The sequence below is a fragment of the Bufo bufo genome, chromosome 9 (assembly GCF_905171765.1).
Source record: "Bufo bufo chromosome 9, aBufBuf1.1, whole genome shotgun sequence".
Classification (NCBI taxonomy): domain Eukaryota; kingdom Metazoa; phylum Chordata; class Amphibia; order Anura; family Bufonidae; genus Bufo; species Bufo bufo.
This window is the reverse complement of record NC_053397.1, coordinates 8,393,159-8,416,948: the sequence shown is the minus strand read 5'-3', so window position 1 is coordinate 8,416,948 and position 23,790 is coordinate 8,393,159. Positions and strand designations below refer to the sequence as shown.

At 44.1% G+C, this 23,790-nt stretch overlaps 1 protein-coding gene across 4 annotated transcripts in view; it reads right to left on the bottom strand.

Moving 5' to 3' along the window:
• Nucleotides 1–23,790, bottom strand: part of CNTN4 (contactin 4) — a 212,306-nt gene that overhangs the window by 58,867 nt on the left and 129,649 nt on the right. For all 4 annotated transcript variants that reach the window (XM_040406994.1, XM_040406991.1, XM_040406992.1 and 1 more), the window contains exons 3-4: nt 1,772–1,898; nt 995–1,170 (exon numbers count right to left, since the gene is read on the bottom strand). In XM_040406994.1, the coding sequence (XP_040262928.1) occupies nt 995–1,170; nt 1,772–1,898 (303 nt within the window). The remainder of the gene's footprint in view (nt 1–994; nt 1,171–1,771; nt 1,899–23,790) is intronic.

The following is a 23,790-nucleotide window of genomic DNA, read 5'->3' as shown; positions in this document are numbered from 1 at the left end:
TGCTGTCTCCGTGCACTGCGCTCATACAGGACTCTGCTGTCTCTCTATGCTGTACATTGTATATAGTAATATTTCTGCTGTCTCTGTGTACATATAGACTATTCTCTCTCCGTATAAATACAGTTTAATGTCCAGCATATGTAAAGCTTTCTATCTGACATATCTCCTGCGCACTCTTTCTCTCTTAATGGCTGTCACTCAGCTCTGTCTGCTCCTTGCTGATGTCTCTTTCGTATGGTCACCAGCTGTCGTTCTCTGTGTCCTGCAGTCTACATCATGTCTAGTCGCAGTCTTCCCGCCGTCTCTCCCACCGTGTGATCTCACATCTGACATATGGGTGTAAGGCTGGAATGGGCTCTTTTTCAGGGGCCACGGCACAGCGGGTGAGGACAGTGGCCGCCACGTCTCTCTCGTTTGATCTGCTGATGTTACATTATACCGTCATGTAGTGCGACTGTCACTGCAACAATTGTCTCCTAATTAATTGGCCTGAGCACAAAACAAGCTGATTATTCAATTACCGCCATTCCAGAGGGGGCGGCAGAATGTGCGCAGGAGTAGTGGGTGGGGGGCACAGGGTAACGCAGACTCCTTACACAGGTTTCCTAGCAACTCCTGTTCTAGAAAGCAGCAGTGAGGCGACATATGCTTGAATGGCACGTGTTATACTCCACTCACATCCAGAGCTGCATTCACACCTCAGACCACTTATCTGATATCCCATAATGCACTGCACTGGACTCCATCTCCCACAATGCACCTCATACAAACATGTCCTGTGCACGCACTGAACCAGCAGGGGGCAGGAGGAACCCAACTGAAAACCTGCAGAATTGTAAATGCAGCTCTGGATGTGACTGGAGTGTAAGCTTAACTACATATTGAATGGAGGCAGAGAGATAAAAAAAAATATATGGGAATAAGATTTTTTTTCCCCATTGAATCAGGAATCATAGCAGGATCAATCGGACCGTCACCAGGATTTGGGACTCACAGGCAAATTGCAGGAAAGCCTCCCGGCTGAGGGTGGTCCCGACAGAGTTGGTGGCCTCACACTGGAAGGTGCCGACATCCCGCACCCGGTCCGGGTTAGTGATGATTAGATTTCTGTCCTGCACCCGGTAGCGGTAATCCTGCGCTTCATCCAGAAGAGTCCCGTTCACTTTCCACCTGCAAACAGCGGAGACGAGGAGAACATCAGACACCGACATACGTCATAAATCTCCACTGTTGTGTTTCTATTCCTCAAGATATTCAAGCTCTCTGATAGCTGTCAGTGGATGGAAACATTTTTGCTTGTTACAATTGTATCCAGCCAAGATGCATCAGCAGCACAAATTTCTTCCCTGTCCTGATGGTTTGTTACAATGTATCGGTGCAAGTAATATGTATCAGTCTGGAGTTCAGGATTTTCTAGGGTGTTTTTAGCCTTTGGATGTTAAAAAAGGTTTATATTTATTAACAGCAAGCAGAGATCCTGAAAGTGGTAAGGAATTGAAAGGGTATGTGTATTGTGTTGCACAGGGCAGGAGCAACTACAGGAATACAATGAGTTGTCCTTTATGGATCGTTGACATAGAGATGATGCATTCTGGTGCAACTATGGATGCCACATCGGTGCCACTCTCCAAGAGAAGTGAATGGAAACCAAGGTGGTCCCAGGACTCCCAGTGTCACAATGTCACCTATGGGGAATCATCAGTGTAAACAAAGTCGTCAGGTGGCGCTGGACTGAAGGTCGTGTCCTCGCACACAATGTATGTGCACCTACCGTGTCACTGGCTTAGGGTGACCCAGCACCTCACAGACGAGGCTTAATGTCCGGTCCTCGGAATCCATGGGAAAGATGAGATTTGCCGGCTCTTGAGTGAAGACCGGACCCTGCAGAGCCAACTCATCTGTGGGGACAACACAAAAACACGATCAATTCCTAAGAAAACCCCTCAAAGTAACCAAAACGTAGAACATAAAGCACAGGTGACCTAGAGGGCACCCCCTTCTTACAGATCACTCTGATTATGGATACTCTGTATCTGTGTTGGGAAGAATAGAATGTCAGCTCCTCCTGGGATAGGGGATGATGAGTGTGATACATTGCATGAAGCATGGAGATTAGATGGTAGGCTCTTGGTGTCAGGGATGATGAGTGTGATACATTGTATGAAATACGGAGATTAGATGGTAGGCTCTTGGGTTCAGGGATGATGAGTGCGATACATTGTATGAAGCATGGAGATTAGATGGTAGGCTCTTGGGGTCAGGGATGATGAGTGTGATACATTGTATGAAGCATGGAGATTAGATGGTAGGCTCTTGGGGTCAGGGATGATGAGTGCGATACATTGTATGAAGCATGGAGATTAGATGGTAGGCTCTTGGGGTCAGGGATGATGAGTGTGATACATTGTATGAAGCATGGAGATTAGATGGTAGGCTCTTGGGGTCAGGGATGATGAGTGTGATACATTGTATAAGGCATGGAGATTAGATGGTAGGCTCTTGGGGTCAGGGATGATGAGTGTGATACATTGTATGAAGCATGGAGATTAGATGGTAGGCTCTTGGGGTCAGGGATGATGAGTGTGATACATTGTATGAAGCATGGAGATTAGATGGTAGGCTCTTGGGGTCAGGGATGAGGAGTGTGATACATTGTATGAAGCATGGAGATTAGATGGTAGGCTCTTGGTGTCAGGGATGATGAGTGTGATACATTGTCTGAAATACGGAGATTAGATGGTAGGCTCTTGGGGTCAGGGATGAGGAGTGTGATACATTGTATGAAGCATGGAGATTAGATGGTAGGCTCTTGGGGTCAGGGATGATGAGTGCGATACATTGTATAAAGCATGGAGATTAGATGGTAGGCTCTTGGGGTCAGGGATGATGAGTGCGATACATTGTATGAAGCATGGAGATTAGATGGTAGGCTCTTGGGGTCAGGGATGATGAGTGCGATACATTGTATGAAGCATGGAGATTAGATGGTAGGCTCTTGGGGTCAAGGATGATGAGTGCGATACATTGTATGAAGCATGGAGATTAGATGGTAGGCTCTTGGGGCAGGGATGATGAGTGTGATACATTGTATGAAGCATGGAGATTAGATGGTAGGCTCTTGGGGTCAGGGATGATGAGTGCGATACATTGTATGAAGCATGGAGATTAGATGGTAGGCTCTTGGGGTCAGGGATGATGAGTGTGATACATTGTATGAAGCATGGAGATTAGATGGTAGGCTCTTGGTGTCAGGGATGATGAGTGTGATACATTGTATGAAACATAGAGATTAGATGGTAGGCTCTTGGGGTCAGGGATGATGAGTGCGATACATTGTATGAAGCATGGAGATTAGATGGTAGGCTCTTGGGGTCAGGGATGATGAGTGTGATACATTGTATGAAACATAGAGATTAGATGGTAGGCTCTTGGGGTCAGGGATGATAAGTGTGATACATTGTATAAAGCATGGAGATTAGATGGTAGGCTCTTGGGGCAGGGATGATGAGTGTGATACATTGTATGAAGCATGGAGATTAGATGGTAGGCTCTTGGGGTCAGGGGATGAGGAGTGTGATACATTGTATAAAGCATGGAGATTAGATGGTAGGCTCTTGGGGTCAGGGGATGAGGAGTGTGATACATTGTATGAAGCATGGAGATTAGATGGTAGGCTCTTGGGGTCAGGGATGATAAGTGTGATACATTGTATAAAGCATGGAGATTAGATGGTAGGCTCTTGGGGCAGGGATGATGGGTGTGATACATTGTATGAAGCATGGAGATTAGATGGTAGGCTCTTGGGGCAGGGATGATGGGAGTGATGACAGTCTGTATTTTTAATTGCCCTCCATGGCAGACATTGACTCATTCTGCCTCTTGTCCAGTGTGGGGCCCTCTTTGGTCATTTATTTCCCAATTGCGGATTTTCACCCTGGACTTCTCGTGGCCGCCCAGACTATAACAGGGCAGCAGTATAAGAGCGCAGATACGGGCATGTGCCCCTTTAAAGTGACAGCACCATCTATGAAGCAGTTTCCTTTCTAAAGGCAGTGAGGAGAATGTAATTTGTCTATTGGATTACTGCTGGGTACGAGGGGTCAGGCGGGCGCACTCCAGGGTGCCATTTACACTCCAGTCTCCATGAATAAGTAATAGATGAAAGCGTTTCAGGTAAATAGTTACAGAATATAGCGGCGGGCAGGACGCTCACGCCAAAGTGGATTTTCAGTAAGTGGTTTCCGTATTTGGTGCTGTTATCAGCACCACACGAGGCGCAGCGTTTCCTCCGGCCTGACCTTTATCTCAAGGAGGCCAAGGCGGCTACAAAGGATTGCTGGATATGGCCAAACTCCCAATAAATATGCAAAAGCGTCTCGCTAACAAGGCGGCCTGAAGTATCCGTCCTGCTGAATTAATGAATAAAGAAGGAGCAGAGCGCGGCGATATAACTGCACCTGGCCAACAGCTTAAAGGGGGAGTCTACCTCCTCGTATAGACACAGCCTTGAGCTGTAATACATATTACTGTAAATGATCCTCCCCTAATGATACGTGAGAGCTGACCCCCTAAAATAAGACAGGACCTGAATGTAGCAGCCCCCAGAAGCCATTACCAGTCGACCCAGCTGTTTCTGACATATCTCGATTCCTTGTACAAGTAACGGATCCTGGGTGATGGATGCGTGCTGTCACCTACTCTTCTGCCTGCAGGCTTCTGTAGAGTCTGGGCATTTTATGCATCAATCAGGAGGTTCAGGATGAACAGTATGTCTCCCCACAGAAACAGGGGTGCTGCAGTGCACACGATCATGGGAGGAAAGATACACATGGAATTTAAATTGTATCAGCTCCTGTACATTATATGATTCAGGGATACATTGCATGATCTACATTGTATCATCTGCTACGTTGTATGATCTGTTAAATTGTATGATTTATTGACTCTCTTCTACATTGTATGATCTGGTGACACTGCTATATTATATAATCTGCTACATTTCATTCTCTGTACTCTAGTACATTGTATAGTCTATTACACTGGATGATCTGCAGCTACATCATAAGGCCTGGCAACACTTTGTTACATCATATCGTCTGCAACTTAGTATGATCTGGTAACATTTCGCTACATAATGTAATTTGGTGAAACTGCTAAAAAATATGATCTGGTGACACTGCTACATTGTATGATGTGCTACATTGTATGATCTGGTGACACTCTGCTACATTGTATGATGTGCTACATTGTATGATCTGGTGACACTCTGCTACATTGTATGATCTGGTGACACTGCTACATTGTATGATCTGGTGACACTGCTACATTGTATGATCTGGTGACACTGCTACATTGTATGATGTGCTACATTGTATGATCTGGTGACACTGCTACATTGTATGATGTGCTACATTGTATGATCTGGTGACACTGCTACATTGTATGATCTGGTGACACTCTGCTACATTGTATGATCTGGTGACACTCTGCTACATTGTATGATCTGGTGACACTCTGCTACATTGTATGATCTGGTGACACTCTGCTACATTGTATGATGTGCTACATTGTATGATCTGGTGACACTCTGCTACATTGTATGATCTGGTGACACTCTGCTACATTGTATGATCTGGTGACACTCTGCTACATTGTATGATCTGCTACATTGTATGATCTGGTGACACTGCTACATTGTATGATCTGGTGACACTCTGCTACATTGTATGATCTGGTGACACTCTGCTACATTGTATGATCTGGTGACACTGCTACATTGTATGATCTGGTGACACTCTGCTACATTGTATGATCTGGTGACACTCTGCTACATTGTATGATCTGCTACATTGTATGATCTGGTGACACTCTGCTACATTGTATGATCTGGTGACACTCTGCTACATTGTATGATCTGCTACATCATAAGATTTGGTAACACTTTGTTATGCCTCATTCACACAGTCAGTGTTTGGTCAGTGATTTGCATCAGAGATTTTTAGGCAAAATCCGGTGCGGCCCTAAACCCAGAACAGGAGCAGATCTTTCCCTTATGCCTCCTGCACACGAACGTGTGCGCCCCGTGGCCGTGCTGCGGCCCGCAAAATGCGGGCCGTAATGCACGAACACCGTCCGTGGGGCAGTCGCAGCGGATCGCGGACCCATTCACTTTAATGGGTCCGTGATTTGGCTGTTCCGCAAAAAGATAGGACATGTTCTATCTTTTTGCAGGACGGAAGTACAGGACGAAACCCCACGGAAACACTCCGTAGGGTTCGGTTCCGTGCTTCCGTTCCGCACCATTCCGCATCTCCGGATTTGCGGACCCATTGAAGTGAATGAGTCCGCATCCGTGATGCGGAATGCACACGGAACGGAGCAATACGGCAACGGGAAGCACACGTTCGTGTGCATGAGGCCTTACACCTTATGTCTGTGGAGGCTCCAATCCTGGTTTTGGCTCATAATCACTGACCAAACACTGACGTGTGGATGAGGCTTTACATTGTATGATCTGGTGACATTTCGCTGCATTATGTAATATGATGAAACTGCTAAATGATATGATCAGGAGATGCTCTGTTACATTGTGTAATCTGGTGATGCTACATTATAGGATCTGCCACATTATACTGTGTGTAATGTTCTGGTGAAAGAATGTAGCCTGGAGGCTGATGCAACACTTATGTCACCTGTGTAGGATGCAACTCACCCCCCTCTCTGGGGTAGAAACTTAATATAATTGCACCCCTGAGGTTGCGTTGCCTCTACCTCTACCTGTGACCGCTGGGACATGTTGTTTTGATGTGGAAACAGCACGACCAGGACCATGAAAATGGAAGTGTAACTACATGTATTCTATAGTCCATCTCTGGAAAAAGGTGAGACATCCAGATGTAGCAGAGCTGAACCTGTCACTCAACGTTCAACTGATAACCTGAAAGAACTAAATTGGTGACCTGATAAAAGCCGATAATGCAAATGTCAATTAATGAGGATTCTCAAAATATAACACATTCCGGAAATTTGAGTCTCTTCATAATTTCAATCTTATTTTAAGCGCTAATATGAATTCAACCTCAGCAAATTAGAACAGAAAGAATTAATTGGATATGTAAATGAGATTATCTGCTATATAAATCTAATTACAAACTAATTTGCTCTAACAGCATGAAAAGGAACAACGCGTTCGATATAAAGCAGCACCTGTACCGCATCTGGCACCGACCACCACAAAAGAGGCACCTCTGCCACAACAACAATGCGCCAAGGACGCCACAGTCCTTACATACAACAGTTTGGGCCAATTATTGCAAGACATTACAGATTTTCTTTTTCTTGGCGACTATAAATTGTTTTCGAGTTCACCTATCGGCAACAAAGCTCCCAATGGGTGCTCAGTTTTTGGGTCAAAAGCCATGGGTCAGCTAATGAAACAGACCCTGCATGATGCAGAATGGCGCAAATACATGAGAAAACATAACGTGCGGGGCTAGTTTGTCATATTATGGCAACAAATGTATCATCGCACCAGTTATTAGCGCAGCAACAATAAGGGATCAAACAGCAATGCTGATAGGAGACCCCCCGCCCACAATTCTGATGTTTTTTGTTTTGGGGAGACAAAATGATACATATGTTGATGTTCCTGGAGGGAAACGCCAAATGGAAAAGGATTTAGGAAAACTAGAAGAATGGTCAGAACTCTGGCAACTGAAATTTAATGTGGATAAGTGCAAGATAATGCACCTGGGGCGTAAAAACCCAAGGGCAGAATATACAATCAGTGATACAGTCCTAACCTCAGTATCTGAGGAAAGGGATTTAGGAGTAATTATTTCAGAAGACTTAAAGGTGGGAAGACAATGTAATAGAGCAGCACGAAATGCCAGCAGAATGCTTGGATGTATAGGGAGAGGTATAAGCAGTAGAAAGAGTGAAGTACTTATGCCGCTGTACAGAACACTGGTGAGACCTCACTTGGAGTATTGTGCGCAGTACTGGAGGCCATATCTCCAGAAGGATATAGATACTCTAGAGAGAGTTCAGAGAAGAGCTACTAAACTAGTACATGGATTGCAGGATAAAACTTACCAGGAAAGGTTAAAGGACCTTAATATGTATAGCTTGGAAGAAAGAAGAGACAGAGGGGATATGAGAGAAACTTTTAAATACATAAAGGGAATCAACTCGGTAAAGGAAGAGAGCATATTTAAAAGAAGAAAAACTACCACAAGAGGACACAGTTATAAATTAGAGGGGCAAAGGTTTAAAAGTAATATAAGGAAGTATTACTTTACTGAGAGAGTAGTGGATGCATGGAATAGCCTTCCTGCAGAAGTGGTAGCTGCAAATACAGTGAAGGGGTTTAAGCATGCATGGGATAGGCACAAGGCCATCCTTCATATAAGATAGGGCCAGGGGCTATCCATAGCATTCAGTATATTGGGCAGACTAGATGGGCCAAATGGTTCTTATCTGCCGACACATTCTATGTTTCTATGTTGCACTGTTGGCCACACCCTCTTACATAACCATGGAGATGTTTGTATTTAATTACATTATTTTGATTCATGTCACAGCAGCAGTTTGTGCTCCAGAGCTGCTCCTCCTCAGTAACTAAGGGCAGTCATTGCTTTTATATATATTAATTGGTGTCTGTTGCCCCTATAGCAGGGATGGCCAACCTAAGGGTTTCCAGATGTTGCAAAACTACAACTCCCAGCATGCCCAGACTGCCAACAGCTATCAGCCTACAGCAGGGCATGGTGGGAATTGTAGTTTTACAACAGCTGGAGAGCCTCAGGTTGGCCATGCCTGCCCTATAGTCACGCCCTTGCACTTTCTGTTGGATGTCTGCACCTAAGAGCCCATGCACAGGACCGTTGTTTTTGTCTGCATTTTTTGCAGATCGGATGCAGACCCATTCACTTTAACGGGGCCGCAAAAGATGCAAACAGCACGCCGTGTACTGTCCGCATCTGTGAGTCCATTCCGCGGCCCCATGTCCTATTCCTATTCTTGTCCATTTGGGCAGACAAGGAATAAGACATTTCTGAAGGAGTGAAAAAAAATGGTGGCAGGCTCCTGGCTGGCTTCCGTGTTTTGCAGATCCGCAATTTGCGGACCGCAAAAATGGCTACGGTCGTGCACATGAGCCCTAAGCAAAGGATTCATTTATTGAGGTGGGAGCACCCACATGACAGCCCACATTCACCCTGTGACCAAGGAATGAAAATTCTTGGTGGGACTTCTATTCATTCCTATTGAGGTCATGGTCTGGGAGAAGCTGGAAACTCCTGAAATCTGGCACCAAACAGGAGACGATGGTTTATTAATCAACATTTTCATCATTTTTTTCTTCCTTCCCCTAATTTTGCTTGGAACAGAATGTCGCTCATTAACCGTTAAGTGCATTTAACATCTTAAAGGGCAATTGTGGCGCGGCCATTTACAAGCAGTAACGGTCAGTTCCGTGCATTAATAATCATCAGATCCAAACTCCTGCAATCACAGAAAGTGCGGCTATTAAATCAGTAATTCAGATCTTCTGCTGAAGACCACGGTGACCCTTGAAAACACTGCCCATAATCCATCAGTCCTCCCTGTTCTGAGCTCGGCTAATGGTCGAGTATCTTATTAATTCACATCGTCAAATATTTCTAGGTCACAAAGTATAAAATAACCTAAAACGCAGCCATCCTTCCACCCGGCTGAGCAGGCAATTTCTTGATTAAAATTTATGTCAAGATGATTATTACCGTTCAGATTCCAGGACACGGGGAGAGGCGCGACATGACTGGATGAACTGGGGCGGTCCGAGGGCACCGCAATGATGTGCAATAATATTAGAAAGAAATGATACATAATATATACAGGAAGAGACACAACAGGGATTGTCAGTGAATAGAAACATTGTCAAAGGCAGGGGGTGGTCGGGGGCACATTCATTAAAGAGGCCGTCCATCCTATGTAAAAAGTAGCTTAATCAATGCATGAGGGAACTTTCTGCAACTTTTTTTTAATAAACTTTGTGTTTCAGTCCTTCACCATTGGCAAAATATTTTCATGCTGCTAGAAAATGACACAACGATACACCCCTGCACCCAGGGGTGCACCCCCAATGAGGCCAGGCGAGGCAGCCGAAAGGCCATGGGCGGAAGGCAAGGGGTTAGGTTAAGAAATTGGCATTGGGGCGCCATTTCAGTTTTTGCCTCAGGCAGCAGAAAGGCTAGGCGCACCCCTGCCTGCACGACACATTGTAACAAAGTATCTGGACAGGAAAGATATTTGTGTTGCTGATGCCTCTAAGACCATAAATTCTGCAAAGTATTAGGCCAGGATAGGTTTCCAATCTCTGAGGACGTACTAGACTGGACACAGTTGTAACAAACCCTGTAAAAAGTATTAGATTATGACAGGTTTTCAGTCTCTGAATCTAAACAATGAATGTTCCTATTCACTGACAGCAAGCAGAGTTGCATTCTGCGTCTTTTGACTTACCCTGGGGTCCACATAGAACAGACAGTTATTATCAGCACAAACTAAAATACGGTCCCCTCCCCCTTTCTTCTTCTGTCTGCCACCACATCCTAGGACAGACGGCTCCTATGCTTTTTAACTCTTTCCCTCCCGCTATATCTCTTGTAGGACGGGAGGGCAATGAGATCCTCAGGCTGGTTCTCCTCACCTGGGACTGGTTCACACCACCACACGCTGGAGATCCTCCTGAAAATTCTCCCCCCATCCATTTTGTAAAGAAGGGACCTTCAGATCTCAGGGTAACATTACAGAGATAGGACTCCCCCATAAGGCCCCACTGGAGCCCCTGCATCACATGGACCCATTGCAGTAGTTGGGAACATCCTTAACCCTTTAGTCAAGGAGGCCCCTTAAAGAAAACACCACCCATTGCTGGTTCTAGCCCACCCTTATCCACCCCTCCATCCAAAGACAAGGAGCCATCAATATCCACCCCCCCCCCCATCATCTCAAGATATAAGAGGCCATTCATATCTATTGCCCCCCACCTCAAGATTTAAGGGTCCATCTGAATTTGGGGAGAAGGAGGCTGTGACCTTTAGGGCAGTAGCTCCCCCTTCCTCTGGGGTGGTGCCTGTAGGAGCCCTGTGCCATCACTCCACCCATGAGGTAGCGACCCATGCAACCTCTATAGTATACAATGTAACAGCTGTATCCACGCCGCTGCACCATATACCGTCTACTCCTTGTCTTCCTAAGCTGTGACTTTAATAAGCCGTTCAGAATATTTATCATGGTAATCAATTATTCAGACACCTGCCCGATCAATTTGCATACTATTTAAAGGGCTAGACGATGATGAATATTTCATTTGATTTAATCTTGTTTGTTGATTGATGGCCTTAATAATATTTTTCGGTGTTGATTTTCTCAGTCCATATACTTATCTATAACCGCGTATTTTCATGTAAGCGGATTGTTAGACCCATTACCCCAGAAGACAATTCAAAGGAAATGAAAATGCTCTTAAAGTCACAGAGACACTTTTCCACCATATTTGCTCAAAGTCAAGGAGCAACCAACAGGAAGAGTTTAACCACAGGAAGGGGTACTGCAACATTGTAACAGTCTGGAAAGTTCTAACCACACCCACAATGATATCAACCATCTGCAGACCACACCCTCATGTCAGTCTTAAAGAGATATTACACCGAGATGCTCCACCATAATTTCAGATGACAATGAGGAGCTCTGTAGTCCTAGGACATAGGCTTGCTATATAATCATCTATGAAACGGGATTCCCTCCAAAAAGCAAATACTTGGCAAGATATTAAAAGTCTAATCAGTGTTTCTTCTTTAAGACCCCCAATTACTGACCACCGCAGCTCCTGTGGTGCTTGTCACCAACTTTACCTGATTCTTATATGAAGATACGCTCAGTTATGTAGTCATATGGAGGAAAGGGAACACGCGTGACTTAGTCCTGTGCACGACATTTTTCACCACTAAGATTGGTCCATGATCTATTGTCCCATCCATGGTTCCAACACTGGAGTGAATCGGACATTGGATACGATGGATTGCAACAACAGACACCATTTCTGACCATCTCCCGAGGTCCCATTAATTACCATAAACCATAAATCGGGCACATCACCATTTCTGTGGCCTCCTGCACATGGCAAAGTGGTGGGCATGGCCTCTGTGTGGTGCCCGAGGGTGTCCCTACAGTGTAAGGCGTAGCTATAGATGGGCAGAGATAGCAACGCACCTGGGTCCTAGTAACCAAATAGAACCAAAGTTAATATTCTATCTACAGACCAAAAGTTACATCATCTCCGCTCAGATGTCTCTGTAATAATATATTAGAGAATGGAGTACCGCACACTGTTTTACTCTTCCCGGGGGCCAGCAAAGACCCGACGGTCATCAAACAAAAGTATAAATATGCGGCACACAGAATATTCTTTGCAATTTAAAGGTAATTTTATTTAGTGATTTTCATGATCCAGTTTATAGGAAATTAAATGCTGGGTAACCACTATCCATATATGAGCCAGACTTTTCGGTCCACAGGGACCTTCTTCAGCTGCTTGGAGTTTCTGTGGTCAGAGATAAAGGGATATCTGGATCATGAACCTCTTATTGTGAAAATCATTAAAAAAAATTAACTTTAAATTGCATAGAATATTCTGTGGGCCACATATTTATACTAATGTCTCTGTAATAAGACATGTAACAGAAAATGCCATATGACCGTACAGCACGGGAAAAACCGCAGGATATATGGACCATATCATGAAAGTGTGGAGCTGGTAATAACCCCCGAGCGAGCTGTCACTGCAGGCGGATTGGAAGTCACCCAGCTTTTCGAGAACCAATAAAAGATAACTGGAGGATTTCTAGTTAGGCTGAGTTCACACTTCAGTTACTTCCATCAGTTAGGGCTCATGCACAAGACCATATGTATTTTGCGGTCCGTAAAACATGGATGCGCCAAAAAAAATTGAATGACATCCGTGTGCATTACGTATTTTGCGGAATGGAACAGCTGGCACCTAATAGAAAAGTCCTATCCTTGTCCCAGAAGAGGAAGGTGCTGTCCCTTTAAATGGACTCCGACAGAATATGTGAAAATGTAACCTTTCAGCCGTCAAGAAAAAAGCAACAAATAAACCTGATTTACAAAATCTAATTCACCAAAGGATAAAACAGAATGAAGCGGGTGGACGAGTCCTGTAATTGTCGCCGGCTGTCGCCAGCAGATAATATGTGACAGACAGGATAACAACATTTTCTGAAATAGAGGGCACCAGCGCCGTCTGTCAGCAAATTAAGGACGAGCAATCCGACAATTTGCTTTGTAGCAGCGGATGGGGGAACCTGTACACGGCTACACGCAGGTCTCCTACCTCACCCATGTAATATTCACATGAAAGGGAATTATTCATCAAACCCCATTAACGCCGGCGAGATAAACAAAGGGCTCGCTCCACGCAGAGTGATATGCAGAGACGGCGATTAATTAAGCCCTGAAGGATTCTGCCGTAACATATGTTAAATATTGCACGTGTCTTCTAAAGATCATTTTTATTCTCCAATCCCTGCAATGTACTGTATATTAGGCAGGAAAGTGACAATTACACAAAAAAAATGGAACAGACTGAATGTATGAGCAGAAAATTACAGGGCTGAGCTGGTGTGGAACTACAGAAACCAGCAGGGTTTAGCTTTAAAACTTATCCTCTGTTAGGAAATGTAACAAAGTGGTCAAATCTTAAATATGATTATTATTTTCACTTCTTTCACATCAAGCTGAGTTCCCTTTTCTGCTAGATCTTACTTTGACATCCAAGCACTCTGCTTTTACTCAAACCACAAATAATATAGCTGAGACCCTAAAATAAATGTTACCCTTTTATACTGTAGAGTCAAAGTACTCTACAATAATACTGCCTCCTAGTTACAAGAATATAACTACTATAATACTGCCTCCTAGTTACAAGAATATAACTACTATAATACTGCCCCTATGTACAAGACTATAACTACTATAATACTGCCTCCTATGTACAAGAATATAACTACTATAATACTGCCTCCTATGTACAAGAATATAACTACTATAATACTGCCTCCTATGTACAAGAATATAACTACTATAATACTGCCCCTATGTACAAGACTATAACTACTATAATACTGCCTCCTATGTACAAGAATATAACTACTATAATACTGCTCCTATGTACAAGAATATAACTACTATAATACTGCCCCTATGTACAAGAATATAACTACTATAATACTGCCTCCTATGTACAAGAATATAACTACTATAATACTGCCTCCTATGTACAAGAATATAACTACTATAATACTGCTCCTATGTATAAGAATATAACTAATATAATACTGCCCCTATGTACAAGAATATAACTACTATAATACTGCTCCTATGTACAAGAATATAACTACTATAATACTACCTCCTATGTACAAGAATATAACTACTATAATACTGCCTCCTATGTACAAGAATATAACTACTATAATACTGCTCCTATGTACAAGAATATAACAACTATAATACTGCTTCTATGTACAAGAATATAACTACTATAATACTGCTCCTATGTACAAGAATATAACTACTATAATACTGCTCCTGTGTACAAGAATATAACTACTATAATACTGCCTCCTATGTACAAGAATATAACTACTATAATACTGCCATCTATATACAAGAATATAACTACTATAATACTGCCTCCTATGTACAAGAATATAACTACTATAATACTGCTCCTATGTACAAGAATATAACTACTATAATACTGCTCCTATGTACAAGAATATAACTACTAGAATACTGCTCCTCTGTACAAGAATATTACTACTATAATACTGCTCCAATGTATAAGAATATAACTACTATAATACTGCTCCTATGTACAAGAATATAACTACTATAATACTGCTCCTATGTACAGGAATATAACTACTAAATTACTACTTCCTATGTACTACTATAATACTGCTCCTATGTACAAGAATATAACTACTATAATTCTGCTTCTATGTACAGGAATATAACTACTAGAATATTGCTCCTATGTACAAGAATATAACTACTATAATACTGCCTCCTATGTACAAGGATATAACTACTATAATACTGCTCCTATGTACAAGAATATAACTACTATAATACTGCTCCTATGTAAAAGAATATAACTACTATAATACTGCTCCTATGTACAAGAATATAACTACTATAATACTGCTCCTATGTACAAGAATATAACTGCTATAATACTGCTCCTATGTACAAGAATATAACTGCTATAATACTGCTCCTATGTACAAGGATATAACTACTATAATACTGCTCCTATGTACAAGAATATAACTGCTATAATACTGCTCCTATGTACAAGGATATAACTACTATAATACTGCTCCTATGTACAAGAATATAACTACTATAATACTGCTCCTATGTACAAGAATATAACTACTATAATACTGCTCCTATGTACAAGAATATAACTACTATAATACTGCTCCTATGTACAAGAATATAATTACTATAATACTGCTCCTATGTACAAGAATATAACTACTATAATACTGCTCCTATGTACAAGAATATAATTACTATAATACTGCTCCTATGTACAAGAATATAACTACTATAATACTGCTCCTATGTACAAGAATATAACTACTATAATACTGCTCCTATGTACAAGAATATAACTACTATAATACTGCTCCTATGTACAAGAATATAACTACTATAATACTGCTGCTATGTACAAGAATATAACTACTATAATACTGCTCCTATGTACAAGAATATAACTACTATAATACTGCTCCTATGTACAAGAATATAACTACTATAATACTGCTCCTATGTACAAGAATATAACTGCTATAATACTGCTCCTATGTACAAGAATATAACTACTATAATACTGCTCCTATGTGCAAGAATATAACTACTATAATACTGCTCCTATGTACAAGAATATAACTACTATAATACTGCTCCTATGTACAATATAACTACTATAATACTGCTCCTATGTACAAGAATATAACTACTATAATACTGTTCGTATGTACAAGAATATAACTACTATAATACTGCTCCTATGTACAAGAATATAACTACTATAATACTGCTCCTATGTACAAGGATATAACTACTATAATACTGCTCCTATGTACAAGAATATAACTACTATAATACTACCTCCTATGTACAAGAATATAACTACTATAATACTGCTCCTATGTACAAGAATATAACTACTATAATACTGCTCCTATGTACAAGGATATAACTACTATAATACTGCTCCTATGTACAAGGATATAACTGCTATAATACTGCTCCTATGTACAAGAATATAACTGCTATAATACTGCCTCCTATGTACAAGAATATAACTACTATAATACTGCTCCTATGTACAAGAATATAACTACTATAATACTGCTCCTATGTACAAGAATATAACTACTATAATACTGCCTCCTATGTACAAGAATATAACTGCTATAATACTGCTCCTATGTACAAGAATATAACTACTATAATACTGCCTCCTATGTACAAGATTATAACTACTATAATACTGCTCCTATGTACAAGAATATAACTACTATAATACTGCTCCTATGTACAAGAATATAACTACTATAATACTGCTCCTATGTACAAGAATATTGTCATGGTCTTACCTGCTTGCTGCTCTCCTTCGTTTGACATGTGCTGGCGGCCATCTTGGGTCCTGGGTTTCTTGTAGCCTTCCACCCTGCGGCTCCTCCTTCCCCTGGGAGGAGCTGGATGCCTAGCTCATATATATAGGAGGTCTGTGGCTTCAGTTCCTTGCTTGGTCCTCTTGTGTTCACATGCTTCTAAGACTGCTGCTGCTTCTGGTTCCTGATCCTGGCTTCGTCTGACTACCCTGCTGGTTCCTGATCCTGGCTTCGTCTGACTACCCTGCTGGTTCCTGATCCTGGCTTCGTCTGACTACCCTGCTGGTTCCTGATCCTGGCTTCGTCTGACTACCCTTCTGGTTCCTGACCTCTGGCTTCGCAAAGACTCTGCTCGGTTTCACCATCCGTTTGGACTTTTGCTTTACAGCTTTATTTTCAATAAAGCCTTCTTATTTTCATTTATCTCTTGTTGTACGTCTGGTTCATGGTTCCGTGACATTAGGACCAAGCCATGAATTCTGACGGTACAGGGCCATCCTCGCTACCCACGCTGGTTGCCAGACTTGATCAGCAGGATCACCTGTTGGGTCGGTTCGCTGTGGCGTTGCAAACCCTGCTTGAACGCACGGCTCATTTCGCTCCCGTTGCCGATGGGTCGGTTGTCGCTCCTGGGCTCGCTCCTACTGCCGCTCCGGTTGTTGCGCCAGAGTCTACCCCGACACCTGTTGTTGCGCCTGCGGTGTTTCGGGGTATGACCGGTTCTGCCCCTCTTCCACAGCGCTTTGGGGGAGAGCCAACTCAGTGCCGAGGTTTCCTTAACCAGGTGGGCATTTATTTCGAGTTGCTGCCACATGCCTTTCCTACTGAGAGATCAAAGGTGGGCTTCTTGATCTCGCTGCTCTCGGACAAGGCCTTGGCCTGGGCCAGCCCTTTATGGGAGAACAACAATCCGGTGGTTGCCGAGTTTTCCGGTTTTGTTGCTTCTCTTCGGAAGGTATTCGATGTGCCGGCTCGTGCTGCCTCTGCTGCGAAGCTCCTTATGTCCATCAGACAGGGTTCACGATCCGTAGCTGAATACGCCATTGAGTTTCGTACCCTGGCAGCAGAGGTGGGCTGGAATAATGAGGCTCTGGTCGCTGCTTTCTCTCATGGTCTCTCGGATGCCTTGAAGGATGAGGTTGCAGCTAAGGACCTACCAGTTGAGCTCGAGTCTCTTATTTCTTTCCTGATTTTGATTGACACCAGACTCAGGGAGAGACCTTCCTTTAAGGAGAACCTGCGGAGGTCTTCTAACAGATTGGTGCCTACGTTTGCTGTCCCACCCGTGCCTCCCTCTCCTCCCACGCCTCCTGGGGATGACTTGTCTGGGGGTGAACCCATGCAGCTGGGGTTTGCTCGCCTGTCCGAGGGGGAGAGGGCACTCCGGAGACGCGAGGGCCGATGCATGTACTGTGGTCTCGGTGGGCATTTTCGGTTGGCATGTCCGAACCGTCCGGGAAACGCTCGTACCCTGAGATCCTGTCGGGGGCAGATCTTGGGTGGAGTCTCCTCGTCCCCGGTTTCCTGTGTTGACAAACCACTGATCACTGTTGTCCTCTCCTGGGTCGGGGGCTCGGTGACGACCCAGGCGTTGGTGGACTCTGGTGCTGGTGGTTTGTTCATTGATAGTGTGTTCGCTGCCGCCAATTCCATTCCTCTGCAGGCTCGAGGTTCCCCACTGGCTCTTGAGGCGATAGACGGCAGACCCCTTCTGCCGCCACACGTGACTCATGAGACCCTTCCAGTGGGGATAGCCATTGGTGCCGTTCACAGAGAGTCGGTCTGCCTCCAGGTTATTTCGTCTCCACACTACTCGGTGGTCTTGGGGTACCCCTGGCTCCAGAAGCATAATCCGACTTTCGATTGGAGATCGGTCGAGATCCTCTCGTGGTCACCGCAGTGTGGGGCTAGTTGCATCCATGGGTCTGTCAAGTTGCTGTGTACTTCCTCGGACTCTCTGTTGCCTCCTGAATACGAGGAGTACCATGATGTATTCGATAAGGTGCGCGCGGTTGCCCTACCTCCGCACCGCCCATACGATTGTGCCATAGAGTTACAATCTGGTGCCGTTCCTCCTCGTGGCAAAGTCTATCCACTGTCGGTAGCGGAGAATGAGGCCATGGAGGAGTACGTGAGGGAGGCGCTTTCACGCGGACACATTCGCAAATCTTCGTCCCCGGCAGGGGCTGGATTTTTCTTTGTGAAAAAGAAGGGCGGTGAGTTGAGGCCTTGCATCGATTACAGGGGTCTCAATCACATCACGATCAAGAACGCTTACCCGATACCCTTGATTTCCGAGCTGTTCGATCGCCTTAAAGGGGCCACGGTCTTTACCAAACTCGACCTGAGGGCGGCATATAACCTGGTAAGGATCAAGGCGGGCGATGAGTGGAAGACCGCGTTTAACACCAGGACCGGTCATTACGAATCCTTGGTTATGCCCTTTGGGTTGTGCAATGCGCCCGCAGTCTTTCAGGAATTCATCAACGATGTTTTCCGTGACCTGTTGCAGCAGTGTGTGGTAGTCTATTTGGATGACATCTTGGTATATTCTGAATCCATGGAGGCCCACATTCTGGATGTCAGACGAGTGTTGCAACGGTTACGAGAGAACAAGCTGTTCGGTAAGCTTGAGAAATGCGAATTTCACCGATCCCAGGTAACCTTCTTAGGTTACATCATTTCCGCTGAGGGGTTCTCCATGGATCCTGAGAAGGTTTCGGCTGTCTTACAGTGGCCCCAGCCCAGTGGTCTTCGTTCCCTGCAGCGCTTTTTGGGCTTCGCCAATTATTATCGGAAGTTCATCAGGGACTTTTCCATGCTGGCCAAGCCTCTCACGGATCTGACCAGGAAGGGCAGTAATTCCCAGGTCTGGCCGCTCGAGGCCATCCGAGCTTTTGAGGCCCTAAAGTCCGCCTTTGTGTCGGCTCCGATTCTGTCGCATCCCAACCCTGGGTTGCCCTTTGTCCTCGAGGTGGACGCGTCTGAGACGGGAGTAGGCGCCCTTCTGTCTCAGCGTAGAACACCAGAGGGTCCTCTGCTTCCTTGTGGGTTTTACTCCCGGAAACTGTCTTCCGCGGAGTGCAACTATCAGATTGGTGACAGGGAGTTATTGGCCATCGTGCAGGCCCTCAAAGAATGGAGGCACTTGCTCGAGGGTTCGGTGGTTCCGGTTCTCATCCTGACGGACCACAAGAATCTGACCTACCTTTCTGAGGCCAAGAGATTGACACCACGTCAGGCCAGATGGGCTCTGTTCTTGTCACGTTTTAATTACGTGGTCTCCTACCTACCCGGTTCCAAGAACATCAGGGCGGATGCCTTATCACGGCAGTACTCCGAGCTGTCCAGGGAGGAGTCGATTCCGACTTCGGTCATACCTCCGAATCATATCCTGGCCGCCATTCGCACCAGCCTGACCTCTCCCCTGGGTGAGCAGATTTTGGCGGCTCAATCTGGTGCTCCCTCTGGGAGACCCAACGGCAGATGTTTTGTGCCTGAGGAGTTGCGCACTCGGTTGTTGCGAACCTACCATAACTCCAAGACCGCGGGGCATCCTGGAAAGAATCAGCTGTCCTGGGCTGTTTCACGTCTGTTCTGGTGGCCTTCCCTACGTTCCGACATCGCCGCATATGTAGCGGCATGCTCCGTTTGTGCCCAGAGTAAGTCCCCTCGGCACCTTCCGTTGGGCCTTCTGCAACCCATAGCCACCGGGGAGCGCCCATGGTCACACCTGGGGATGGATTTCATTGTGGACCTCCCTGCATCCCGAGGCCATACGGTTATTCTCATGATTGTGGATCGGTTTTCCAAAATGTGCCACTGTGTTCCTCTCAAGAAGTTACCCTCTGCACAAGAGTTGGCCACGATTTTTGCCAGGGAGGTCTTCCGGTTGCACGGTTTGCCTAAGGAGATTGTGTCGGATCGGGGGAGTCAGTTTGTGTCCAGGTTCTGGCGCGCCTTTTGCTCCCAGTTGGGGATTCATCTCTCCTTCTCCTCGGCCTACCACCCTCAGTCCAATGGGGCCGCAGAACGATCCAATCAGGCCTTGGAGCAATTCCTTCGTTGCTATGTCTCCGATCACCAAGACAATTGGGTTGACCTCCTGCCTTGGGCTGAGTTTGCCAGGAACACGGCGGTGAACTCTTCCTCTGGGACGTCTCCCTTCATGGCCAATTATGGGTTCCAACCTGCCGTGTTACCGGAGGTATTCTCTCCCCAGGATATTCCGGCTGTGGAGGATCACCTTTCCGTCCTACGTGCTTCTTGGGTACAGATCCAGAAGTCCCTTGAGGTCTCTGCGCAGCGCCAGAGATTCCAGGCTGATCGCAGACGAGCGCCTGCTCCTTCCTACCAGGTCGGAGACCGTGTATGGTTGTCCACCCGCAACCTCAACCTTCGAGTGCCCACTCCCAAGCTGGCACCTCGCTTTGTTGGTCCCTTCCGAGTGCTTCGCAGGGTAAACCCGGTAGCCTATGCCCTTGCGCTTCCTCCTGGCATGCGGATCTCCAACGTGTTTCATGTCTCCCTGTTGAAGCCACTGGTGTGTAATCGTTTCACTTCCTCGGTTCCTCGGCCTCGTCCGGTCCAAGTGGGCAATCGTGAGGAATATGAGGTGAGCAATATCCTGGACTCACGCCTGGTCCGCGGTCGGTTGCAGTTTTTGGTCCATTGGCGTGGTTATGGTCCAGAGGAGCGTTCCTGGGTTCCCTCCGCAGATGTCCATGCTCCTGCCTTGCTCCGAGCCTTCCACGCACGCTTCCCTCAGAAACCGTTTTGTGCTCCGCGGAGGAGGGGCCCTTGAGGGGGAGGTACTGTCATGGTCTTACCTGCTTGCTGCTCTCCTTCGTTTGACATGTGCTGGCGGCCATCTTGGGTCCTGGGTTTCTTGTAGCCTTCCACCCTGCGGCTCCTCCTTCCCCTGGGAGGAGCTGGATGCCTAGCTCATATATATAGGAGGTCTGTGGCTTCAGTTCCTTGCTTGGTCCTCTTGTGTTCACATGCTTCTAAGACTGCTGCTGCTTCTGGTTCCTGATCCTGGCTTCGTCTGACTACCCTGCTGGTTCCTGATCCTGGCTTCGTCTGACTACCCTGCTGGTTCCTGATCCTGGCTTCGTCTGACTACCCTGCTGGTTCCTGATCCTGGCTTCGTCTGACTACCCTGCTGGTTCCTGATCCTGGCTTCGTCTGACTACCCTTCTGGTTCCTGACCTCTGGCTTCGCAAAGACTCTGCTCGGTTTCACCATCCGTTTGGACTTTTGCTTTACAGCTTTATTTTCAATAAAGCCTTCTTATTTTCATTTATCTCTTGTTGTACGTCTGGTTCATGGTTCCGTGACAAATATAACTACTATAATACTGCCTCCTATGTACAAGAATATAACTACTATAATACTGCTCCTATGTACAAGAATATAACTGCTATAATACTGCTCCTATGTACAAGAATATAACTACTATAATACTGCCTCCTATGTACAAGAATATAACTGCTATAATACTGCTCCTATGTACAAGAATATAACTACTATAATACTGCTCCTATGTACAAGAATATAACTACTATAATACTGCTCCTATGTACAAGAATATAACTACTATAATACTGCTGCTATGTACAAGAATATAACTACTATAATACTGCTCCTATGTACAAGAATATAACTACTATAATACTGCTCCTATGTACAAGAATATAACTGCTATAATACTGCTCCTATGTACAAGAATATAACTACTATAATACTGCTCCTATGTGCAAGAATATAACTACTATAATACTGCTCCTATGTACAAGAATATAACTACTATAATACTGCTCCTATGTACAATATAACTACTATAATACTGCTCCTATGTACAAGAATATAACTACTATAATACTGTTCGTATGTACAAGAATATAACTACTATAATACTGCTCCTATGTACAAGAATATAACTACTATAATACTGCTCCTATGTACAAGGATATAACTACTATAATACTGCTCCTATGTACAAGAATATAACTACTATAATACTACCTCCTATGTACAAGAATATAACTACTATAATACTGCTCCTATGTACAAGAATATAACTACTATAATACTGCTCCTATGTACAAGGATATAACTACTATAATACTGCTCCTATGTACAAGGATATAACTGCTATAATACTGCTCCTATGTACAAGAATATTACTGCTATAATACTGCCTCCTATGTACAAGAATATAACTACTATAATACTGCTCCTATGTACAAGAATATAACTACTATAATACTGCTCCTATGTACAAGAATATAACTACTATAATACTGCCTCCTATGTACAAGAATATAACTGCTATAATACTGCTCCTATGTACAAGAATATAACTACTATAATACTGCCTCCTATGTACAAGATTATAACTACTATAATACTGCTCCTATGTACAAGAATATAACTACTATAATACTGCTCCTATGTACAAGAATATAACTACTATAATACTGCTCCTATGTACAAGAATATAACTACTATAATACTGCCTCCTATGTACAAGAATATAACTACTATAATACTGCTCCTATGTACAAGAATATAACTGCTATAATACTGCTCCTATGTACAAGAATATAACTACTATAATACTGCCTCCTATGTACAAGAATATAACTGCTATAATACTGCTCCTATGTACAAGAATATAACTACTATAATACTGCTCCTATGTACAAGAATATAACTACTATAATACTGCTCCTATGTACAAGAATATAACTACTATAATACTGCTCCTATGTACAAGAATATAACTACTATAATACTGCCTCCTATGTACAAGAATATAACTACTATAATACTGCTCCTATGTACCAGAATATAACTGCTATAATACTGCTCCTATGTACAAGAATATAACTACTATAATACTGCCTCCTATGTACAAGAATATAACTGCTATAATACTGCTCCTATGTACAAGAATATAACTACTATAATACTGCTCCTATGTACAAGAATATAACTACTATAATACTGCCTCCTATGTACAAGA